This window comes from Salmo salar, chromosome 20, assembly GCF_965601325.2.
Source record: "Salmo salar chromosome 20, fSalSal1, whole genome shotgun sequence".
Classification (NCBI taxonomy): domain Eukaryota; kingdom Metazoa; phylum Chordata; class Actinopteri; order Salmoniformes; family Salmonidae; genus Salmo; species Salmo salar.
This window is the reverse complement of record NC_138310.1, coordinates 21013870-21038436: the sequence shown is the minus strand read 5'-3', so window position 1 is coordinate 21038436 and position 24567 is coordinate 21013870. Positions and strand designations below refer to the sequence as shown.

The 24567-nt window shown below is 43.9% G+C and overlaps 1 protein-coding gene across 2 annotated transcripts in view; it reads left to right on the top strand.

The window, feature by feature from the left end:
- The window catches only part of LOC106579914 (adhesion G-protein coupled receptor D1), a 47410-nt gene that overhangs the window by 19081 nt on the left and 3762 nt on the right, over positions 1-24567 (top strand). For both annotated transcript variants that reach the window (XM_014160278.3, XM_014160277.3), the window contains 5 exons: positions 11302-11375; positions 12095-12218; positions 23636-23739; positions 23931-24042; positions 24213-24366. In XM_014160278.3, the coding sequence (XP_014015753.2) occupies positions 11302-11375; positions 12095-12218; positions 23636-23739; positions 23931-24042; positions 24213-24366 (568 nt within the window). The remainder of the gene's footprint in view (positions 1-11301; positions 11376-12094; positions 12219-23635; positions 23740-23930; positions 24043-24212; positions 24367-24567) is intronic.

Here is a 24567-nt window from a genome sequence, read left to right as displayed (position 1 = left end):
AAGGAAAAAGCTTCTTCCAGCTCACGGTGAGTAGTCGCTGTCCAGAAGTTATTTTCGGTCAGAAGAGACGGTAGCAGCAACATAAGTTACAAACAACACAAAAAAACTAAGAAAATAGCAAAGTTGGTTAGGAGCATGTAAAACATCAGCCATCCTCTTCGGCGCCGTCTTCGGCACCATGATAATGCAGTGGTTCCCAACCTTTTTCGGTTACTGTATCACCAACTGAATTTTTCTCTGCCCGGAGTACCCCTGAAGTACCCCCTCATGTGCCTTTTACAAGTAAGTCTATGGTCTCATGAGTTTTCTCAAGTACCCCTGTGGATAGGCCAAGTACCCGCAGGGGTCCTAGTACCCCTGGTTGGGAACTACAGTGATAATGCACGGCCCCATGTTGCAAGAGTCAATACACAATTCCTGGAAGCTGAAAATGTCCCAGTTCATCCATGGCCTGCATACTTACCAGACATGTCACCCATTGAGCATGTTTGGGATGCTCTGGATTGACGTGTAAGACAGCGTGTTCCAGTTCCCGCCAACCCATTGAGCATGTTTGGGATGCTCTGGATTGACGTGTAAGACAGCGTGTTCCAGTTCCCGCCAATATCCAGCAACTTCGCACAACCATTGAAGAGGTTGTGGGGCAACATTCCACAGGCAACAATCAACAGCCTTATCAACTCTTTGCGAAGGAGACGTGTCGCACTGCATGAGGCAAATGGTAGTCACACCAGATACTGACTGGTTTTCTGGTCAGTGACAGTGTCACTGACCAGTTGTAATGATCTATAATGACCTTGTGTTATGGCTATTAGCATCGTTCACAAGGGAGTCCAAACAGGTCTGAGCGGATGGCCAGTGAATCTGACCTTGCATCCATGATTGATAACCTGTGAGCTCAGAGCCTCATCAAACATCTAGCGAGGTCATTTCATTCCGGAGCTAACTGGCTGTGTCGTATCTGTCTGGTCCAAGGTGACGCCACGCCAGCCAACAGGGTTCTGGGGAGCAGCTCCGATACGGAGCGAAGGTGTTATCAGGTCTGCCAGAAGCCCATGAGCTTTCTCACGCTATTCTGCGCTGTTGCTGATTGGGCCTTGGCTCCAACCGTGATTTATTAGCTCTGTCCGATGTGGGTCTGGCGTGGGAGGGTCAGCGGAGAGGAGAGAGGGGCACTGGGGTCTGTAGTTAAACATTAATACATACATAAAACCCCCACTCCTCCTCCTCCTCTTCGCTCAAAGCATTACACTGATGGTATGAGGTGAAGAAATGGAAAGTGTGATTTCACGGAATGCCGGTGTTGCTCAGTGTCAAAATTGAAAGGATTAAAAAAAAGGTTTTGACAAGCAAGACTTGAGTTTACAGGCCAATAAAACGGTGTTTTGGAGTGGCGGCGGCAGCAGCTCCATGAGAGAGACAGTGGGGAGCGGAGGAATGGAGAGGACGTAGTGTAGGAGCGCTGGTGGCCTCTGTCTGTCTCTCCCAGAACTGACCCACACATTCATACTGTACTGCAGCAGCCACTTTTATCAGGTGCTGGAATGAAAGAGCTAGTATGAATGCTCGGTGTCATATTGACTTCATTTTATAGATCTTGCTTTTTCCCTGTAATTGATCACATTTTTATCCATCTGCTGTATGTCTGCTTAATAAAAAAAAGGGGTGTGAGGGTGAGAGAGTGTTTGGAGGGGAGAGCAGGCTAGTGATTGCAAGTCTAGTAGACTTTCAGGAGCTTCCAAATAAGGGTGGAATTAATTACTAATCAAGAACTGGGAAAATAAACCCACCGAAACCTTTTTTAAGAACCCTGATAACCAATATTTTTTAAACAAGTAAGCCAAAGATGGTATCAGTCGTCTTTGCCACAAGCAGTCTTTATTGCAAGTTTTTATAACTCCCAGTACACATCCAACCCAAACCCTGTGGGTGAGTCTCTCTTTCTTTCTCTCTCTCTCTCTCTCCTTTTCTTCATTCTTTCTTTCTTTCTCTCTCTCTCTCTTTTTTCTTTCTTTCTTTCTCTCTCTCTTTCTCTTTCCCTTTCTCTCACTCACTCTCTCTTTCTCTCCCTCGAACACAGACTTGCTTACACATTTGGGCCAGCTCGCTGATCAATCGCAGATGGAGGTCTGGCGATTGCTATCCTCCTCTTGCCAGGAGCTTTGCATTGAGGGTCTCTCTTTCCCGCGCCCTATTTTCTCTCTCTCTCCCCCCCTTGCGCTGTTCCCCTTTCCCAAAGTTACTCAAATGGAACTTCCTTTTAATTTCCTGGTGCAAAAGATAAAGTGACGGTGTGGTGCATATTTCAAGGAAAGATTCACCCATTTTCAATGTTATATAGATTTTGTGCATCTCTGTGGGATGTTCTATCGATTACCGGGGTAATTTCATGTTTTCATGTGTATCTAAGCTATTGCCATTCAAGCAGGCAGAAATACAACCAGTATGACGAGTTTTGCATGATGCAACACATGAAATGGCCCGGGGAATCGATAGAACATCGCTCAGAGATGGACAAAAACTATATAACATTGAAAATGTCTGAATCTTTCCTTTAAGTAACATTCTCCCATATTAACAGAACTCAATGAAAAGACCTATATCTCAGAATAAACTTGGTGTAGTGTGATTGTTTTATCCCAGCAAGGCCAGCATATAATTTCAACAAAATGCCATATTATTTTGCAATCAAGGATATTGCAATATAACTAGAGTGAGCTTGTTAGACTTCCAGATCTTGGCCTTCTGCTCTATCAAAACAAAATGGCAACTTCCAGCATTTAATTGGCTTCACTTTTCTTCATACTTATCAATACTTACATAGTTGTTTTGTGTGTATACCTTGGAGGCTCAACTCAGACCACAGCTGCAAGCCTTACATTTCCCCTGACATCATGACCTCACTCTGCTCTGGGCCTGTTGTGTTGTGAAGCTATGCTCAGATGTTTCCTCCACGGTCCTTGCTATCCGGGCTCCTTGGGACATCCCTACCACATTGAAGTTGACATTTAAAATGGTTAAGGTTATGGTTAGAGTAAGGGTTAGGGTTTAGGGTAGGGACAGCCCAAGGATCCCGGATGGCACTAACCGTTCCTCCACATCCTCTAAATTAGTTGGTGTGTCTGACACCATGGAGCTTCATATCATAGCAATATTAGCCGGTTTATTAAGCCCAAACTGTCCTGGGGTTAGCTCAGACCCACCAATTAAAAGTGGATCCCAGTCTGAAATAATATCATAACAGATCCCAAGTCAGTGATGTGTGACTAAAGCTCTGCTGTGATCCTAACCTGCTGTGCTGAGTGCTTTGGTCCATTGTGCCTGCTGGACTGGATAGTGTTTCACTGCACCTCTGTGTGCCTGTCCCAGACATAGAGCAATAAAGTGTTTCCTTTTGTGGCTAATTTTAACTACAGTAAGTGTTGCCATGGGGATATGCATATGTTTGCACTTTCTACATGTTATATAGTGGAACCAGACACCGGGTTTAGCTCTACCTGAAGTCTCCTGTTTATTAAAATACTAAGGCAACAAAGGAAGTTCATTCACGTTTTTTTGGTGTAGTGGTGTAGCTGATGTAGTTTGAGTTTCAAGCCTCTCATTGTCTCTGCAGACGGTTGTGCGTTTAGACTAGTTTTCAGTGGCTGAAGATTGTATCTGTCCCACACCACACACCTCAGAGTAATTCTAAATTACACCCTGTCTCTCTCCATGCCCTCAATTAGATTGCTATGTCGAAACGTGGGGAAATTGAAAAGATATGGGTGACTTTATTTTTATTAATTGTGTTTTACATAAGACACGAATTTCAAGGTTCAGTGCTGTCAAAAACGTGATTTTTCTGTGTTTTATATATATTTCCCCACTATGATTTTGGAATAATACCTGTGAACATTTTGAAAATGATGTTGTCCTTATAGTGTAAGAGCTGTTTGATAAGACCGCCTGAAATTTCAGCCTGTTTTTGTGGGATGGAGCTTTGGCCTGCCTGGTGACACAATTAGTTAATAGACCAATAAGAAAGAGAGTTTCAAACCTCTCTGCCGACAACGGCTAGTTTTAGATTTCTCCGCCCCACTCAGATCACTCCCAGACAGTCCTCGCAAAATTATTTCTTGAGAAATTGATCTTTGCTTGTGACCATTTTAATTTAAAACAATCACAGTAAGGTACTTAATCGTTACTCAGAAATTATTTGATATTGAGATAAAAATGGCTGTAAATGTATTGTCCACAATATTTATTTAGACTGCATTGCATTTGAAACAAGTCTTACTCCAGACTAGCAATGCCAGCCCAGAGAATGTGGGTTAGTGTGGTAAAGCTGGACAGTGTGTCGAGAGAGTTTGTGTGTCAGTCTGCTATTTGTCTGTACGTTAGAGAACATATGGTGGTGTTGGGCTTAGTTTTGATGGATTGGTAGTGTCATGGTTGCTGTACAGTATATACAGTATTCCTGTATCAATGTGTCAGAATCACTGCATTGAAGCCTACAAGAGGTCCACATGAGAGTGAGCCACCATCCATCCGCCCTTCCCTCTCTTTTTGCGCTTTATTTCTTCTGTCTTAGAACCAGCTGTCAAAAGCTAGTATTCATTTTGGCCTGGAATAGTCTGATGTCTTTGGATTTGAGAAGGCGTGTCCTGTCAGTGGTTGGGGAGGTTAGTTCAACCACAGAGAGGGCTTGACATCCAGCTCTGGCAATCATGGGAGGTCTGAAAGATGCCGCAGTGCAGAGAGGAGCTCGAAGAGTTTGGTGGGTATGTCATGTAGGGGGCTTATATGCAGATGTTATGTGTGAGTTTGTATTTTTACCTCGTCATTCTGTCCATGGACATTGTGAGATTGTCTTCAAAGACGTCAAGCTTTGCATTGACATTAACTAGCTAAAGCACAACATTTGTTCATATGACCAGAATAGACATATCAGAATGTAGCCGGTATTTATCCTGTTGGCAGGGCAGACGTGGAAGGCCATTCTTTCACCATGACGACAGATGCGGGGAGGAGGGCTATTCGTTAATCACCAGCATATGCCACTCATCCCTGAAGCATAATACTCCCTACGAATCTCCCCCAAATGTTGTTATGCAACACGCTGCCACATGATAGGCGTGTTGTCATGATGTCATGGCAGCTGAAAAATACCCCGTTCACCCCTAAAGAGTTGCATAACCATTAACTATACTCTTTACTGAGCTGCAGGATTCTCGATCCATACTCTATTGTATGCCCTGATTCAATTATTAGATGGATGTTACTGGTCTCTCATTGTTTGTGATGTAGGCCTAGTGGGTTGACAGACCAGTTGAGACAAACTGCTTTCTTCGCTACTCATTTAATGATCTCTGAGGAAAGAGAGAGGGGAACTACAGTAGTTTACTACTATCTGTATCTCTTACTCCCTTTCTCTCACTCTCACTCTCACTCTGTCACTTATTCTCTACCTCCCTCTGGCAGTCTCATTCTCTTCTTCTTTCCCTCAATCTGCCTTTCAGTCTCTGTCTCTGTCTTTCTCTCTCCTCGACTCTCTTTCTCTTCCTCAGATGAGGTTTGAAGTGATTTCCAAGGCTAATTTTGCTAGCCCTCTGTTGTTAATACATTGATGGAGCGGAGCTCTCTATCCTGGAAGACGGTGAGGCTGCAGGGCACCAGGAAGACGAGGGAGCAGTGGCAGGCGCACAGACACACACACACACACACAGACACACACACACACACACAGACACACACACAGACACACAGACACACACACACACACACACACACCCGGCACACACACACATACACACACACACACACACACACACACACACACACACACACACACACACACACACACACACACACAGACACACACACGCACAGCACACACAGGCACACACACACACAGCACACACACACACACACACACACACACACACACACACACACACACACACACACACACACACACACACAGACCAGATGACATCTCTCGCTCTCTCTCGCTCTCTTTCTGCATTCTAACACTGAGGAGAGACTCAACTCCACATCACTCTCTCTACTCTCGCTCTCCCCAGATATGGGCTCAGAAACACCCAACGGACATGTCAGAACAACAACCACTGTGTCGCCACAGAGACATTGTGACTGGATAATACCACATCTCCCATCTGTGACTGTCCGTTTCGTCAGTGTGCTTTTCAACGTGGGTCTGGTCCATGTCAGAGCTTGTAACATTTTGCCTCTCCGTAATCACTCAATGTGGAAAATTTGTCCCCTAGTCTTCTCTCTAACATAATAGCATCAATGTTTCAGCGATAGAAGAGAACAAATGTTCCAGAGTAAAGGAATGCCTGATGGCAGAGGGACTAGTTCTTTCTCTTCCTGGACTGTGAATGGATCCTAGTTGTACCTCACCCTCCCATCTGCTTCTATTTACACCCACCAAGAACCAGTGAGTTATTAAACCCCACAGGGCCCTATAAACTCTCCCAGAGGGTCTCTCGCACCTCGTCAAAGACAGACGTTTCCCATGCTGATGGGCTGCATGTGTGCTGCTTTCAAGGCCTGTCTATGGAGCACACAGTCCTACACACGAGTCCTTTCTGTACATAAAGCACAATGTTCAGGTGAGCAGCACACTGCTCTACACAGGGTGATCTAAGTACAGACAGCACAAGAGCATTTAGCTATTGTGTGAGTTAAGCGAAAATCACACACAAAATATATATACTATGAAGGCAAGAGTTTGGCCCATAGCTAACATTATAAGGTAATATGAAGCAGAGAGTGTATGGTAGGGCCAGGAAACAGACACATGCACAAGGCATCGTGCCTCACTGTCAGATTCACTCTCCCGCTCACTCACTTTTTCCAGAAGGGAATAGAGACAGTTCATCTCAACACTCTGATCTAATTTCTCCATTAAGGCCCAGGGAATAAGGAGAGGTGGGTCTGCTATAGATGTTACACAATGCCAGCCTAGGAATACTTTGTTTTGTGTTGAGGAAAGATTGGATGGAGCGTTAGGGTGAACCTGAAACCATAGCCAGGCCCTAATTACCACATTCCTTCAACCATTAGCTCACTGTCTCTGGGGACTGATTAAAGGAATTATATGTAAAAAGTGAGTTATAATCAAATAAAATGACAGTAAGGAGTCTCACACAATGTAATAATCACCTTTGCTGCGGGGTTGAGCCTTTGTTATGATCTAGCTCGGGGGTGTCAAACCCGTCAGGGTGTCCAATACGGCCTGGGTGGTTCAGGTAAATTGATTAAATTGAGATTTTATGTGACCGGCCGTACACACAATACCCCATAATGTCAAAGTGGAATTCTGTTTTTTTGGAATGTTTTACAAATTGATTAACAATGAAAATCTGAAATGTCTTGAATCAATAAGTACTCAACCCCTTTGTTATGGCAAGCCTAAATAAGTTCAGGAGTAAAAATCTGCTTAACAAGTCACATAATATGTTGCTCTGTGTGCAATTAAAGTGTTTAACATGATTTTTGAATGACTACCTTATCTCTGTACCCCACACATACAATTATCTGTAAGGTCCCTCAGTAAAGCAGTGAATTTCAAACAGATTCAACCACGAACATCAGGGAGGTTTTCCAATGCCTCGCAAAGCAGGGCACCTATTGGTAGATGGGTATAAAAAAAAAAGCAGACATTGAATATCCCTTTGAGCATGGTGAACTTATTAATTACACTTTGGATGGTGTATAAATACACCAGTCACTACAAAGATACAGGTGTCCTTCCGAACTCAGTTGCCGGAGAGGAAGAAAGCCGCTCAGGGATTTCACCATGGGGCCAATGGTGACTTCAAAACAGTTACCGTTTCATGGCTGTGATAGGAGAAACCTGAGGATGGATCAACAACATTGTAGTTACTCCATAATACTAACCTAATTGACAGAGTGAAAAGAAGGAAGTCTGTACAGAACAAAATATATTCCAAAACATGCATCCTGTTTGCAACAGTGCACTAAAGTAATACTGCAAAGAATGTGGCAAAGCAATTCACTTTTTGTCCTGAATACAAAGTGTTATGTTTGGGGCAAATCCAATACAACACATTAATGACTACCACTCTCGATATTTTCAAGCATAGTGGTGGCTGGATCAAGTTATAGGTATGCTTGTAATCGTTAAAGATGGGAGTTTTTCAGGATAAAAAAAGAAATGGAATGGAGCCAAGCACAGGCAAAATCCTAGAGGGTGTTTATATATATATACTGTATAGTGCCTTCAAAAAGTATTCACACCCCTTTACTTTTTCCACATTTTGTTGTGTTACAGCTTGAATTTTAAATTGATTAAATTTTTTATTTTAGGATAAAAAAGAAAGGAATGGAGCCAAGCACAGGCAAAAACCTAGAGGAAAACCTGGTTCAGTCTGCTTTCCACCAGACACTGGGAGATTAATTCACGTTTCAGCAGGACAATAACCTAAAACACAAGGCCAAATCTACATGGGAGTTACCACGAAGTCAGTTAATGTTCCTAAGTGGCCAGTGACAGTTTTGACTTGAATCCACTTGAAAATCTATGGCAAGCACTTAAAATGGTTGTCCAGCAATGATCAACAACCAATGTGACAGAGCTTGAAGAATTTAGAAAATAATAATGGGCAAATGTTGCACAATCCAGGTGTGGAAATCTCAGAGACTTACTCAGAAAGACACATAGCTGTAATCGCTGCCAAGGTGCTTCTACAAAGTATTGACTCAGGTGTGTGAATATTTTATAGATATTTCTGTATTTCATTTTCAATAAATTTGCAAAAATGTCTAAAAACATGTTTTCACTTCGTCATAATGGGGTATTGTATGTAGACGGATGAGAAACATGTGTTTTAATCAATTTTGAATTCAGGCTGTAACACAACAAAATGTGGAATAAGTCAAGGGGTATGAATACTTTCTGAAGGCACTGTGTATATATATATATATATATTATATATTATATATATATATATATATATATTTGTTTGTATGAATATAGATATATGTATGTGTGTGTGTATTGATTTTTATTTAAAAACAATATTGGGGGAAACAAACTCAATATACAGTTGAAGTCGGAAGTTTACATACACTTAGGTTGGAGTCATTAAAACTCGTTTTTCAAACACTCTTGTTAACAGTGGGTCAGAAGTTTGCATACACTAAGTTGACTGTGCCTTTAAACAGCTTGGAAAATTCCAGAAAATTATGTCATGGCTTTAGAAGATTCTGATGGGCTAATTGACATCATTTGAATCAATTGGAGGTGTACATGTGGATGTATTTCAAGGCCTACCTTCAAACTCAGTGCCTCTTTGCTTGACACAATGGTCAAATCAAAAGAAATCAGCCAAGACCTCAGAAAACAATTGTAGACCTCCACAAGTCTGGTTCATCCTTGGGAGCAATTTCCAAATGCCTGAAGGTACCACGTTCATCTGTACAAACAATAGTACGCAAGTATAAACACCATGGGACCACGCAGCCGTCATACCGCTCAGGAAGGAGACACGTTCTGTCTCCTAGAGATGAACATACTTTGGTGCGAAAAGTGCAAATCAATCCCAGAACAACAGAAAAGGACCTTGTGAAGAGGCTGGAGGAAACCGGTACAAAAGTATCTATATCCACAGTAAAACGAGTCCTATATTGACATAACCTGAAAGGTCACTCAGCAAGGAAGAAGCCACTGCTCCAAAACCGGCATAAAAAAGCCAGACTACGGTTTGCAACTGCACATGGGGACAAAAATTGTACTTTTTGGAGAAATGTCCTCTGGTCTGATGAAACAAAATTGAACTGTTTGGCCATAAGGACCATTGTTATGTTTGGAGGAAAAAGGGGGAGGCTTGCAAGCCGAAGAACACCATCCCAACCGTGAAGCATGGGGGTGGCAGCATCATGTTGTGGGGGTGCTTTGCTGCAGGAGGGACTGGTGCACTTCACAAAATAGATGGCATCATGAGAAAGGGAAATTATGTGGATATATTGAAGCAACATCTCAAGACATCAGTCAGGAGGTTAAAGCTTGGTCGCAAATGGGTCTTCCAAATGGACAATGAACCCAAGCATACTTCTAAAAATGTGGCAAAATGGCTTAAGGACAACAGAGTCGAGGTATTGGAGTGGCCATCACAAAGCCCTGACCTCAGTCCCATAGAAAATTTATGGTCAGAACTGAAAAAGTGTGTGCGAGCAAGGAGGCCTACAAACCTGACTCAGTTACACCTGCTCTGTCAGGAGGAATGGGCCAAAATTCACCCAACTTATTGTGGTAAGCTTGTGGAAGGCTACCCGAAATGTTTGATCCAAGTTAAACATTTTAAAGGCAACACTACCAAATACTAATTGAGTGTATGTAAACTTCTGACCCACTGGGAATGTGATGAAAGAAATAAAAGCTGAAATAAATAATTCTCTCTACTATTTTTCTGACATTTCACATTCTTAAAATAAAGTGGTGATCCTAACTGAGCTAAGAAAGGGAACTTTTACTAGGATTAAATATCAGGAATTGTGAAAAACTGAGTTAAATGTATTTTGCTAAGGTGTATGTAAACTTCCGACTTCAACTGTACTTTAAAATGGCTAAAACCAAATCTAAACTGTGTTGATATGATAATGCAGCCCCCGGAGCAAAATGAGTTTGACACCTCTGCTCTAGCTTGTTAAGCTGATGTCTTCTTCAGATGTTTATTGGTCTCTCAACACCAGTGAAGGGGACATTGTTATTTGATTTCACAAAACAGAAAGAAAAAAGGTGGTTCATTCTTCCGATTTCAAAAGAGATTGCTATTTTTGGAGCGCATCGAGCCAGCTCTAATAGTGTTGTTAAGCTTATTTTATGAAGAGAGAGCCAACTGGAGCCATGGAAGCCGTCTTCGAGAGAGCTGCTCATTTCCAAAGCTTCCAAAGGATCCCATGCCCCTCTCATGATGATTACAGTAACATGCACTTTCCAAACAGGTTGCTCTGGTTTATGGGAGATAACAAAAGCCAGTGTTGGCCATCACACCAACTCAGTAATACAATCAAGTCAATTGTTTTCAATTTAATATTTATTTTACCAGGTTGTCTCCTTGAGGTAAAACAACCTATTTTTCAAAGGAGACCTAAACTTGTGGTTCTTCAACTGAATTCTGTTCAGAAATATAAAATTAGGTCTTCTTTGGGATTTGATTGTGACAAGATACAAATGCCAAAGAATATCAAAATGTCACACATGCCCATCTCACAATAGAGGTTTGTGAAGTAGAGCTGTAACTTTGAAATTAGGACATTGTTTTCTTTTTTCAGAACAGGGATCAGCAGGGTCAAGCCTTGAACCAAAGCAACAAGGTGTTTCTCTACTGTGCCTTCCTCGACTACAGGTTGGGTTTACATATGCACACTGAAATATGTCTAGAACAAATTTTTCTCAAAACATCATCATCATATACATTACATCCTTGATACATAGCATCAATACATTTGGTACAGTATATATTGAGGGAGGGAGTGTAGCAACCTTCAGTAAAAACACTTCCATCTGATAAGCCAATGTTTTGGCTGTTTAAATGCTATAAATCATTGTGAATTGTGACTGTTTTACTTGGACTCATTATGCTTCCTGTCCCCTTCCTTCTGTGGTTCATGAAAAAAAAAGAAATATTTGACAGCCCTATTAAAAATTGAATTCTGCAAAACGTATGTGTTAAAGGGCCTCCCACATAATCGTTTTACCTAGAATATTATCCGGTTTAGGGAGTATGTGCCATTGTAGATTTATCCCTGCTATTTTGACAGGCATGTTTATGTGTGTGTTTGCATATGTGTCTGACAATCTCTCTGTCTCAACTCCTGTGTCTATGTGTCTCTGTGTGTGTCTCCTTCCTCTGCCTGACTGGCTGTCTCCTGTGTCTGTCCTCTCTCTGACTGACTGTCTCCTCTGTCTGTCTGTCTGTCTGTCTGTCTGTCTGTCTGTCTGTCTGTCTGTCTGTCTGTCTGTCTGTCTGTCTGTCTGTCTGTCTGTCTGTCTGTCTGTCTGTCTGTCTGTCTGTCTGTCTGTCTGTCTGTCTGTCTGTCTGTCTGTCTGTCTGTCCTCCATCAGTTCAAAGGTGGGTGTTTGGTCCAATGAGGGCTGTGTGCGGTCCGGAGGGAACATGTCCTACTCGGTGTGTCTGTGTAACCATCTCACCAACTTCGCCATTCTCATGCAGGTGGTTCCCATGGAGGTAAGATCCCCTTTCCTTTCCTCTCCTCCACAACACGCAGTCCCGTGCAGAACCTTGCTGTGTGTGTGTGTGTGTGTGTGTGTGTGTGTGTGTGTGTGTGTGTGTGTGTGTGTGTGTGTGTGTGTGTGTGTGTGTGTGTGTGTGTGTGTGTGTGTGTGTGTGTGTGTGTGTGTGTGTGTGCCTTTTAGTTCTTGTTTATCCATCAGTGCACCAGTGATATATGTGAGTATATTTGCACAGGGGTCTGTGGTTCACCACACAGTAACTTCTCCCCATCCAGAGGTCCTGGTTCTGCTAGAATTTTCAGCATACCTAATTAACAACGTTGTTTTCAGTAGTGATTTAATAGGGCATTGCTGCAGACTACCATGATTAGGTGTGGTTTCTTTGGGTCTCGACATGAGGCAATGGTCCATGCCTCAAAGACCATCTATTCCCACAGTCTGTTTGGCTCAGGGATTCTCAAACTACACTCACCGGCCAGTTTATTAGGTACACAACCCCGTTCACGAAAAATGGGTCGCTCCAACAGACAGTGAGTCACGTGTCCGTGGCTTGCTATATAAAGCAGGCAGACAGGCATCGAGGCATTCAGTTACTATTCGATTGAACGTTAGAATGGGCAAAACGAGTGACCTAAGGGACTTTGCATGATCGTCGGTGCCAGGCGCTCCAGATCCAGTATCTCAGAAATGGCTGCCCTCCTGGGATTTTTACGCATGACAGTGTCTAGGGTTTTCCCGAGAATGGTGCTACAAACAAAAAATATCCAGCCAGTGGCAGTCCAGGTGGGCAAAAACATCTCGTTCATGAGAGAGGTCGAAGAAGAATGGCAAGAATCATGCAAGCTAACAGGCAGACAAATAACGGCTCCGGTACAACACTGGTGTTCAGAACGGCATCTTGGAACGCACAACTTGTCGATCCTTGTCACGGATGGGCTATTGCAGCAGACGATCACACCAGGTTCCACTCCTATCAGCTAAAAACTCAAAAGAAGTGGCTCTAGTGTTTACACGATCCCTAACACTGGACAATTGAGGAGTGGGAAAACATTGCCTGGTCCGAAGAATCCCGGTTTCTGTTGCATCATGATGATGACAGAGTCAGGATTTGGCGTAAGCAGCACGAGTCCATGGACCTATCCGGCCTGGTACAGGCTGGTGGCATTGGTGTACTGGTGTGGGGAATGTTTTCCTGCCACATGTTAGGTCCCTTGATACCAATGCGCAACAAACGTTTTTGACACCTCTTAGGTACCTAATAAAGTGTCCGGTGAGAGTATACTTCCCTCTTTGCAATAGATGTATACACACTTCTTAACCAACTACATGTCAATTAGAGGTCAACCGATTATGATTTTTCACCGCCGATACCGATTATTGGAGGGCCAAACCCCCGATGCCGATTAATCGGCCGATTTTCTTTTTCTTTTTTTTCTTGTTGTAATAATGACAGTTACAACAATACTGAATGAACACTTATTTTAACTTAATATAATACGTCAATAAAATCAATTTAGCCTCAAATAAATAATGAAACATGTTCAATTTGGTTTACATAATGCAAAAACAAAGTGTTGGAGAAGAAAGTAAAAGTGCAATATGTGCCATGTAAAAAAGCTAACATTTAACTTCCTTGCTCAGAACATGAGAACATATGAAAGCTGGTGGTTTCTTTTAACATGAGTCTTCAATATTCCCAGGTAAGAAGTTTTAGGTTGTAGTTATTATAGGACTATTTCTCTCTATACGATTTGTATTTCATATACCTTTGACTATTGGATGTTCTTATAGGCACTTTAGTATTGCCAGTGTAACAGTATAGCTTCCGTCCCTCTCCTCACTCCTACCTGGGCTCGAACCAGGAACACATCGACAACAGCCACCCTCGAAGCAGCGTTACCCATGCAGAGCAAGGGGAACAACTACTCCAAGTCTCAGAGCGAGTGACGTTTTAAACACTATTAGCGCGCACCCCGCTAACTAGCTAGCCATTTCACATCGGTTACACCAGCCTAATCTTGGAAGTTGATAGGCTTGAAGTCATAAACAGCACAATGCTTGAAGCATTGCGAAGAGCTGCTGGCAAACGCACGAAAGTGCTGTTTGAATGAATGCTTACGAGCCTGCTGGTGCCTACCATCGCTCAGTCAGACTGCTCTATCAAATCATAGACTTAATTATAACATAATAACACACAGAAATACGAGTCTTTGGTCATTAAAATGGTCGAATCCGGAAACTATCATTTCGAAAACAAAACGTTTATTCTTTCAGTGAAATACGGAACCGTTCCGTATTTTATCTAACGGATGGCATCCCTAAGTCTAAATATTGTTGTTACATTGTACAACCTTCAATGTTATGTCATAATTAATTACAGCCTTTGTTAGGAATAAATGGACTTCACACAGTTCGCAATGAGCCCAGCTGCCCAAACTGCTGCATATACCCTGACTGCTTGCACGGAACGCAAGAGAAGTGACACAATTTCCCTAGTTATAAGAAATTCATGTTAGCAGGCAATATTAACTAAATATGCAGGTTTAAAAATATATACTTGTGTATTGATTTTAAAGAAAGGCATTGATGTTTATGGTTAGGTACATTGGTGCAACGACAGTGCTTTTTTCGCAAATGCGCTTGTTAAATCATCACCCGTTTGTCAAAGTAGGCTGTGATTCAATGAGAAATTAACAGGCACCGCATCGATTATATGCAACGCAGGACACGCTAGATAAACTAGTAATATCATCAACCATGTGTAGTTAACTAGTGATTATGTTAAGATTGATTGTTTTTTATAAGATAAGTTTAATGCTAGCTAGCAACTTACCTTGGCTTCTTGTTGCCCTCGCGTAACAGGTAGTCAGCCTGCCACGCAGGCTCCTCGTGGAGTGCAATGTAAGGCAGGTGGTTAGATCGTTGGACTAGTAACCGGAAGGTTACAAAAACGAATCCCTGAGCTGACAAGGTAAAAATCTGTCGTTCTGCCCCTGAACAAGGCAGTTAACCCACCGTTCCTAGGCTGTTATTGAAAATAAAAATGTGTTCTTAAATGACTTACCTAGTTAAATAAAGGTGTATAAAAATGTTTAAAAAATAATAATAATAATAATAAAAGAAATCGGCAAATCGGTGTCCAAAAATACCGATTACAGAATGTTATGAAAACTTGAAATCGGCCCTAATTAATCACCCATTCCGATTAATCGGTCGACCTCTAATGTCAATATCATGCCATGAAGGCCACAATCTCCCTTTCTTCATAAACCTGTACTCCAAACTTTTATTGGAACACAGTCCAGATCACTTCACAGTTCATCACCATTAGTGCATTGTATTATCCTAAATGGTAATCCAGGCAATAGAGGCCAGAGACAATAACCCTCCTCTGTTATCAAAAGGCCAGCAATATTCACCCTGTGAGTGTGGTGACCGACCATCCATCTTGAATAGATTCCCAAAATAGAAAAGGATAACCGTCCTTTTTGTTGCGTTGCTCAGTAATGTATTGAAGCAGTCGTCTCCTTGATGCTATACTTTCCTCAAGTCCCTCTCTAATTAGTGGGCAGCAGCCTTATCCCTTAGCTGGATGGGAACATCCCACACATCCCTATTCTGGAAGGCTGTGACTGCTCCACTGTCCAAATGACAAGGCACACGCTGCAGTTAATGGAGAATCAAACCTCAATGTCTGGAAATAACATCAGCTAAAAAAAAAACAGCAACATGCCGTACAACACACACACAGTCATATACATGTAACTGACAAAATAAGGGAAACACCAACATAAAGTGTCTTGATAGGGCGTTGGGCCACCATGAGCCAGAACAGCGTCAATGCACCTTGGCATAGATTCTACAAGTTTATGGAACTATATTGGAGGGATGCCACACCATTCCTCCTCGAGAAATTCCATAATTTAGAAATTCCATAATTTTGTTGATGGTGGTGGTAAAAGCTGGCTCGGGCGCTGCTCCAGAATCTCCCATAAGTGTTGAGATCTGGTGACTGAGACGGCCATGGCATTTAGTTTACATCACTTTCATGCTCATCAAACCATTCCGTGATCACTCGTGCCCTGTGGATGGGGGCATTGTTATCCCATTAGTTAATTTCTTAATTAACTCAGGAACCACACCACTGTGGAAGCCCCTACTTTCAATATACAGTACTTTGTATCCCTCATTTACTCAAGCGTTTCCATTATTTTGGCAGTTACCTGTAACTAGACACACACACACACACACACACACACACCGAGGAAGAGAAAAGGGGAATCATCCTTGATATACAATTGTCAAGGACAAGACATATGTGCAGCAGCATAGTTTGAGAGTGGACCTCATTCAGACTCAGGTCAGGGGTATTCTCTTTACCATGCCACAGCAGCTTTAAAATGGGGACAGAGTGTTACCCATTCCAGTCCAGCATAGAGGTCCTCCAGTGAGAACACTAGTAATGAGGGTCACTGATCCCTGTTAAAGCCCAGCACTCGACATCACACCACTCTACTGGCTGGCACTGGGACTGGCACTGGCCAGGGGGGTTGGACAGGACACTAAGCACTGAGGAGGTCAGACAAATTGAAGTAACTTCCTGCCACGGAGGCTAGCCATGCAATAAAAGCAATAAAATGACATCCAAAAGAGTGGCATGATCAGGAGCAAGATTTTTTGTATTATTTAACTAGGCAAGTCAGTTAAGAACAAATTCTAATTTACAATGACAACCTACACCGGCCAACACTGGGCCAATTGTACACCAACTATGGGACTCCCAATCATGGTCGGATGTGATTCAGCCTGGATTCGAACCAGGGACTGTAGTGACACCTCTTGCACTGAGATGCAGTGCCTTAGACCACTGCGCCGCTCAGGATATTCTGAGTGTCTGACGTTTATTTTTAAATGTAACTATGTCACTTACCATGAACATGTAAAGAACAGGAAGGCCTGCACACAGTTTATTTGATTTTTTTTACAACGTTTCGATCCGAAACGGATCTTCGAGTTCTCACATCCCAAAATATACACATTTCACCTCACATGACCATATACACACACGACGCATGGTGGGTGTGGAAACAATTCAATTCACTTTTGCGCAATCATAATTCATAAGTCAATCATAGTCAATCATAATTCATCACAGAGGTACATATGGACATAAAGGATTGTATACTGTACATACAAAATCTAGGCAACAGTAAAATAAAAAGATTACGTTGGAAACTGTTGGAATACACTCCCATATGACCCTTACATCCAGGACACGCGTTGGCTGTAGATCTATACTGAACAAAAATGGAAACGCAATTTGTAAAGTGTTGGTCCCATGTTTCCTGAGCGGAAATGAAAGATCCCAGAAATGTTACATACGCACAAAAAAAAACGTATTTCTCTCAGATTTTGTCCACACATGTTTACATCCCTATTAGTGAACATTTATCCTGTGCTAAGAATGCATCCACCTGACAGGTGTGGCATATCAAGTAGCTGATTAAACAGCATGATCATTACAGAGGTGCACCAAGTGCTGGGGACAGTAAAAGGCCACTAAAAAGTTGTCGCAACAAAATGCCACAGATGTCTCAAGTTGAGGGAGTGTGCAATTGGCATGCTGACTGCAGGAATGTCCACCAGAGCTGTTGCCAGAGAATTGTATGTTAATTTCTCTACCATAAGCCGCCTCCAATGTAATTTTTGAGAATTTGGCAGTACATCCAGCTGGCCTCAAGACGTGTAACCACGCCAGCCCAGGACCTCCACATCTGGCTTCATCACCCGCGGGGGTGTCCAGTCATGTGAAACCCATAGATTAATGATTTTATTTCAATTGACTGATTTCCTTATATGAACTGTGAAATCTTTGAAATTGTTGAATGTTGCATTTATTTTTCTCTTCAGTATAATTACATTGACCTATTTCGAAAACAACTTGTGTACCTCTAATAATTATTTGATATAAATGAGATGGGTGATGTTTGTATGAAGGGATTCAACATCTGTCAGACCTTACATTTACATTTTAGTCATTTAGCAGACGCTCTTATCCAGAGCGACTTACAGTAGTGAATGCATACATTTAATTTCATTCCTTTTTTTTATATATATATATATATATTTTTTTGTACTGGCCCCCTGTGGGAATCGAACCCACAACCCTGGCGTTGCACACACCATGCTGACGTTGCAAACACCATGCTCTACCAACTGAGCCACAGGGAAGACCTCAGGATAAAACCCAGATGCAGACAGTTCAAAGTAAAAGTGCATTACAAAAACAGGTGGCAGGCAAACGACAGGTCAAGTAAGGTCACTAATCCAGAGCAGAGTCCAAAATGTACAGAACGGCAAGCAGGCTCAGGGCAGGCAGAGGTCAATAATCCAGGGCAGTGTCACAAGGTACAGAACGACAGGCTCAGGGTCAGGGCAGGCAGAGGTCTGTAATCCAGGGTAGTGTCACAAGGTAGAGAACGGCAGGGTCAGGGCAGGCAGAATGGTCAAAACAGGGACTAGAGAGAAAAACGGGACTACGGGAAAAAATGCTGGTAGGCTTGACGAGACAAGGTGAACTGCAACAGACAAATAGAAAACACAGGTATAAATGCACATCGGAAAATGGGCGACACCTGGAGAGGGGGTGGAGACAAGCACAAGACAGGTGAAACAGATCAGGGTGTGGCATCCTACCCGGGTACATACCTGGTTGATCGGGGTGCCGGCAGTGGAAGTCAGCGATGAGGGCTGGGTCCAGGATGTTCCTAGCGGGGACTCAGCGCCTCTCCTCTGGACCATAACCCTACCAGTCAACCAGGTACTAGAATCCCCAACCCCGAGGTCAAACACTCAGGAGATGAGGTGGTGGAGGGGTGGGCCTGAAAAGAGGAGACGTAGGGCTGTGAGACAGAGGTTTAATCTTGATCATGAAACGTGGGATGTATACGGAGGGTGCCGGCAAAGGGGCTAAGAAACTTGGAAATGGGGAAAGGGCTGATAAAGTTTGCAGGACTCTACCCAAAGGGGCAGATCCTGAGTAGACAGCAATACCCTCTGCCAGAGACAAAAGAAGGGGAGCCGGCGTCCGGTGGTGATCCACCTGTCAACGATACCTGGAGGTGGTCTTGAGAAGAGCGGACCGAGCTCTCTTCCAGGTAAGCCGACAGTGGCGGACGAACATCTGGGCAGAGGGTATGTTGACCTCCTCTGGGAAGAGCGGGGGCTGATAATCCATGGAGCACTCGAAGGGTGAGAGCCCAGTGTCTGAGCATGTCGTCGAAGTAGACGAACCGGTTCAACATATCCCGGAGAACGTCATTAACCAGGGCCTGGAACACAGCAGGAGCATTGGTCAAACCGAATGGCATCACCAGGTATTCATAGTGTCCGCTAACAGTGATGAAGGCTGTCTTCCACTCGTGACCTTCCCGTATCCGTACCAGGTTGTAGGCGTTCCGCAGGTCTAACTTAGAAGATAGTGGCCCCCTGGAGCGGCTCGAAGGCGAGGAGATGAGTGGTAGCGGATAGCGGTTCTTAACCGTGACGTCATTGAGGCCCAGTAGTTGATGCACAGGCATAGAGTTTTGTCCTTCTTCTCCACATAGAAGAGCGCTGCGCCGGTGGGGGAGGCAGAAGGATGGATACCCCCTGCAGCCAGGGAGTCCTTGATGTATGGCTCCATAGCCTTGGTCTCCAGACCCGACAGTGAATCCAGCCATCCCCGGGGTGGTGTAGTGCCCGGGAGAACTTCAGGCAATGGGCGTAGCAGAACGGGCTCCAGGCCACGATAGTACCAGCAATCCAGTTTATAAGGGGATTGTGGCGCTGGAGCCAAGAAAACCCCAATACCACGGAAACCTGAGGAGACTTGATGAGCATAAACTGTATAGACACACTGTGGTTCCCGGACACACGCCGGTAGATAAGAGTAGTATTGTCGGTAACCCTGCCTATAGAGCGCCCATCCAGTGCTCTAACGTCCAGGGGACTGGAGAGGGGCTGTGTGGGTGGCATCCATGAAACTCTTGTCGGCCCCAGAGTCAACGAGAACCCGGAGAGATTTAGACTGGTTGCCCCACAGCAGAATGACATGAAAAGGGGTGCAAGTAAGGGGAGAAGAAAAACTCTCTGTATGGCCCACCAGAGTACTCATACCTACTGATGAGCCTGGCCTCTTTAAAGGACTGGTAGACACATAATGACCGGCAGTTCCGCAATACAGACAACTCTGGGTGGTAAGTCTGCGTAAGCGGTCGGCTCGTGACAGCCTAGCGCTGCCAAGTTGTATCTGCTCCGAAAAAGGAGAGTCGGCAGACCTCGGAGACTCTCGGGGGAACTCGGATCCTCTCAGGGACATAGACGCTGGAGACTTCCGGAGAACCTCGGAGGCAAGGTGGGATCCTTTGGCGAGCGATTGGGACCGGAATCAGACCTCTCCCTCCTACGTTCCCATAGCCGCCCATCGATCCGGATGGTCAAGGCGATCAGCAAATTGAGATCCGTAGGCAGCTCCCGGGCTGCGAGCTCGTCCTTAACCTCATCCGATAATCCATGAAGGAATGTGTCGAACAGGGATTCCGGGTTCCAGGCAGCCAATGTGCAGATATCAACTGCATAGGCCACCACACTGTAGGGAGTCTTGGCGAAGCTTGAGTAACTTCCGGGCAGCCTCTCTCCCGGACAACGAGGAATCGAAAACCTTTTTCACCTCAGCCACGAACTCCTCCAAACTGAAACACATGGCAGATTGTGGTTCCCACACCGCAGTAGCCTAGGCGAGAGCCCTCCCAGACATTAGCGTTATGAGATACACTATCTTTGAGCAGGCCGAGGGGAAGGACAAGGGCTGCAGCTCGAAGATAAAGGAACACTGGGAGAGAAATGCCCGACAGGTTCCTGACCCTCCAGCGAAGCGTTCCGGAGGAGATAAGTGGGGTTCTCGGGAAGCCGGGGTGCCCTGGAGAGAAGCACTGCTGACATCAGTGTTACTGTGGGGCTGTGAGGCTACTGTTATGGCCGGCGGCCTAACAGATAATCCGCTGGAATTGCTCCAGCAATGTATTCAAGGCACAGTCATGGTGTTCTGCCAATGTCTGGAATCTGTCCAGAAGACCTCGGTGTAACTCCTCATGTCTCCCAATGGTGGTTCCTTGGGAGGAGATGGTGTTGCAGAGCTGGTCCGAGTCTGCTGGGTCAGTCATGGCCAGTTCGTATTATCAGACCTCAGGATAAGACCCAGATGTAGACAGTTTATTAAAATGTATTACAAAAACAGGGAGCAGGCACACGACAGGTCAAAGGCAGGCAGAGGTCAGTAATCCAGAGCAGAGTCCAAAAGGTACAGAACGGCAAGCAGGCTCAGGGTAGGCAGAGGTCAATAATCCAGGGCAGTGTCACAAGGTACAGAACGGCGGGCAGGCTCAGAGCAGGCAGAATGGTCAAAACCTGGAAAACTAGAAAACAGGGACTAGAGTGGAAAAATAGGAGTACGGGAAAACCGCTGGTAGGCTTGACGAGACAAGGTGAACTGGCAACAGACAAACAGAAAGCACTGGTATAAATGCACAGGGGATAATGGGGAAAATGGGCGACAGCTGGAGGGCGGTGAAGACAAGCACAAGACAGGTGAAACAGATCAGGGTGTGACAAAATCAAAGCAAACCATTACCATCCCCCCATCAATATTGTAAATTTTCTTAAGGGAGTTAATCATGTCCATAGAATCGCTACATATGTAGGAAGTGACACCACACTGGGTTTTAGGGGGGTGATTTTACCACGGACCTATACAGGATTCCGACGGACACGAGGTCCCTGTTTCCTTGAAAAGGAGCCTCTCTATCAGCCAATACATTCGCATACGCAGGACCTTTTGTACACAGAATGACTATGACAAACAAGCGCACTGTCTGGATGAGCATTTCAGACAACAGGGTTACCCAGAGGAATGGCTGCATGACGCACGGGGCGGTTACTATGTCCCAGAATGACAGCCTCACCCCCCCCCCCCCCCCAAACAGTTTGACTATATCATTAAAAAAACACTCTCACATCATGATCACTGACCCGCAGGTAGTCTTCAGACGTGCCCCCAACAGTCAAATGGTGGTGAGGTCTGATCTTCCACCAGTGCCACGTAGCACCTTCCTAGACAATGTGTCAGACGGTAAATACAGATGTGGCGGATGTACCCATTGTAACTTTACGAACAAATGCACAACATTCAATCACCCCATCAGGGCAAAGGAATCATTACGTGTTCTACAAAAAAAAATGGTATACCTGATCAAGTGTACAAAAATTGGGGTCTATGCTATGTATGAAAAATTCTACGAGCTCTGAAAACAAGGATAGCAGAACACAGGAGTAATACCAGGACTGCACATTTCAGGGCTGCGCATTTCATGAAGGCTAGTCACAACATCAGCTCTCTGGGATACATTGTTATCGAACATGTTAAGGCTCTTAGGAAGGGGGAGATACTGATAATCTACCAATGTGAATATAATTGTATTGGATTCAGCGTTTGTCCACCATGTCTCCTGAAGGCCTGAACCAAGAGTTTGATATCAGACCATTTATTACACGGATATGTTACGTTGATTTGTCTTGCCATGCAGGTCTCCACTTGTTAATTTTGTACATATGCATGTATTAGATTTTCTGTAACTACTACATGTGCCCATCTCATTGATATCAAATTATTAGAGGTACACAAGTTGTTTTGAAATAGGTCACTGTAATTATATCTACGGCCACCGCGCATCCTGCGCGTAATGGTATTCCAAAAGTTTCCAATGTAATATTTTTTTACCTTTTCCTAGCTTTTAACTCGGACCTATTTGTATGTATATAATCCCTTATGACCATATGTACCTCTGTGATTAATTATGATTGACTATGCACAAAAGTTGAATTGTTTCCACACCGTCCATCATGTGCGTAATGGTCATGTGAGGTGAAATGTGTATAACAGAGCTCCGTCTTTTTGACCTGAAAAAGATCTGTTTCGGATCGAAACGTTGTCAATAAAGCGGTGAATTGGGAGCATAAACAGTGTGCAGGCTTTCCTGTTCTTCACAAGTATTCTTTATTAGCCCAACACCTACGTTTTTAAGGATGTGTGTATGACCACAAACTTGGCTACTTACCATAAATATCCCACAGAGGGCAGTGTTGGTTCATAGTGAAACTCAGCTCAGTTCAAACACTGTGTCCCTACTAGAGAATCACTACTTTGGTTTAATGCTGTTCTCAGTTCAGCTTTACATTCGTTCTCTAGTAATGTGTTCAATGCAATATATTCTGGTCTGTATCCTTTTGAAATGAATCAGCCCGAACATGAATCTAAACATCAAACTTGTGTCTGGAATGTTTTACTGAATTGTGATGATTCTCACCTTTGCACAGCTAACCAAGGCCCACCAGGTGGCGTTATCAACCATCAGTTACATTGGCTGCTCCATATCTATCTTCTGTCTGACCATCACACTGGTGACATTTGCAATCTTGTCGTGAGTATCCCTCCATCTTTATTGTTCACTGACTCAATCAAAATAAACGTATCAAAGCACCTCACATGTGCTGTGTGTCACACATGCTCTTTATCAGTGGTATTCGCCCCATTATGATTAAATGTTATATCAAAGTTATTTTATACATTTCTTGTAATATTCAATGTTTTTATTTGTGTCTGGCCTTGCAGGTCAGTGAGCACTATCCGTAACCAACGCTACCACATCCATGCCAACCTGTCCTTTGCCATCCTGGTGGCCCAGATCCTGCTGCTCATCAGCTTCCGCTTTGACCCAGGCACGGTAAGCACCTCATAACCACAGTCAGAGGATATCATTGGCTTGAACCAGGAAGTGATTTGCACTTACTGTATGATGATGATGATGGTGATGATAAAGAAGAGGAGGCAGAGCGTGCCGACAGAGATAATGATGTGCCCTAGTTTTAACCTTTAACCCCTCTCCTCTCCCAGCTGCCCTGTAAGGTGATGGCTGTGCTGCTCCACTTCTTCTTCCTGAGTGCATTTGCCTGGATGCTGGTGGAGGGCCTGCACCTCTACAGCATGGTCATCAAGGTTTTCGGCTCAGAGGGCAGCAAGCATTTCTACTACTATGGGATTGGCTGGGGTACGTATTGTAACTGTATTAATGGTCCTTTTTAGGCACAAATGTCTTAATGATCCACATGTTTTTATTAATCTCAAACTGGATCAATCGGTTTTCCATGTACACCTGCAGCTACATGCAATAATATGCTTTGCTTCAAAAGACTAATCATGAACAATGTTTCCCACAATTAAAATGTTGACCTTTAAGGTCTGGTTTTAG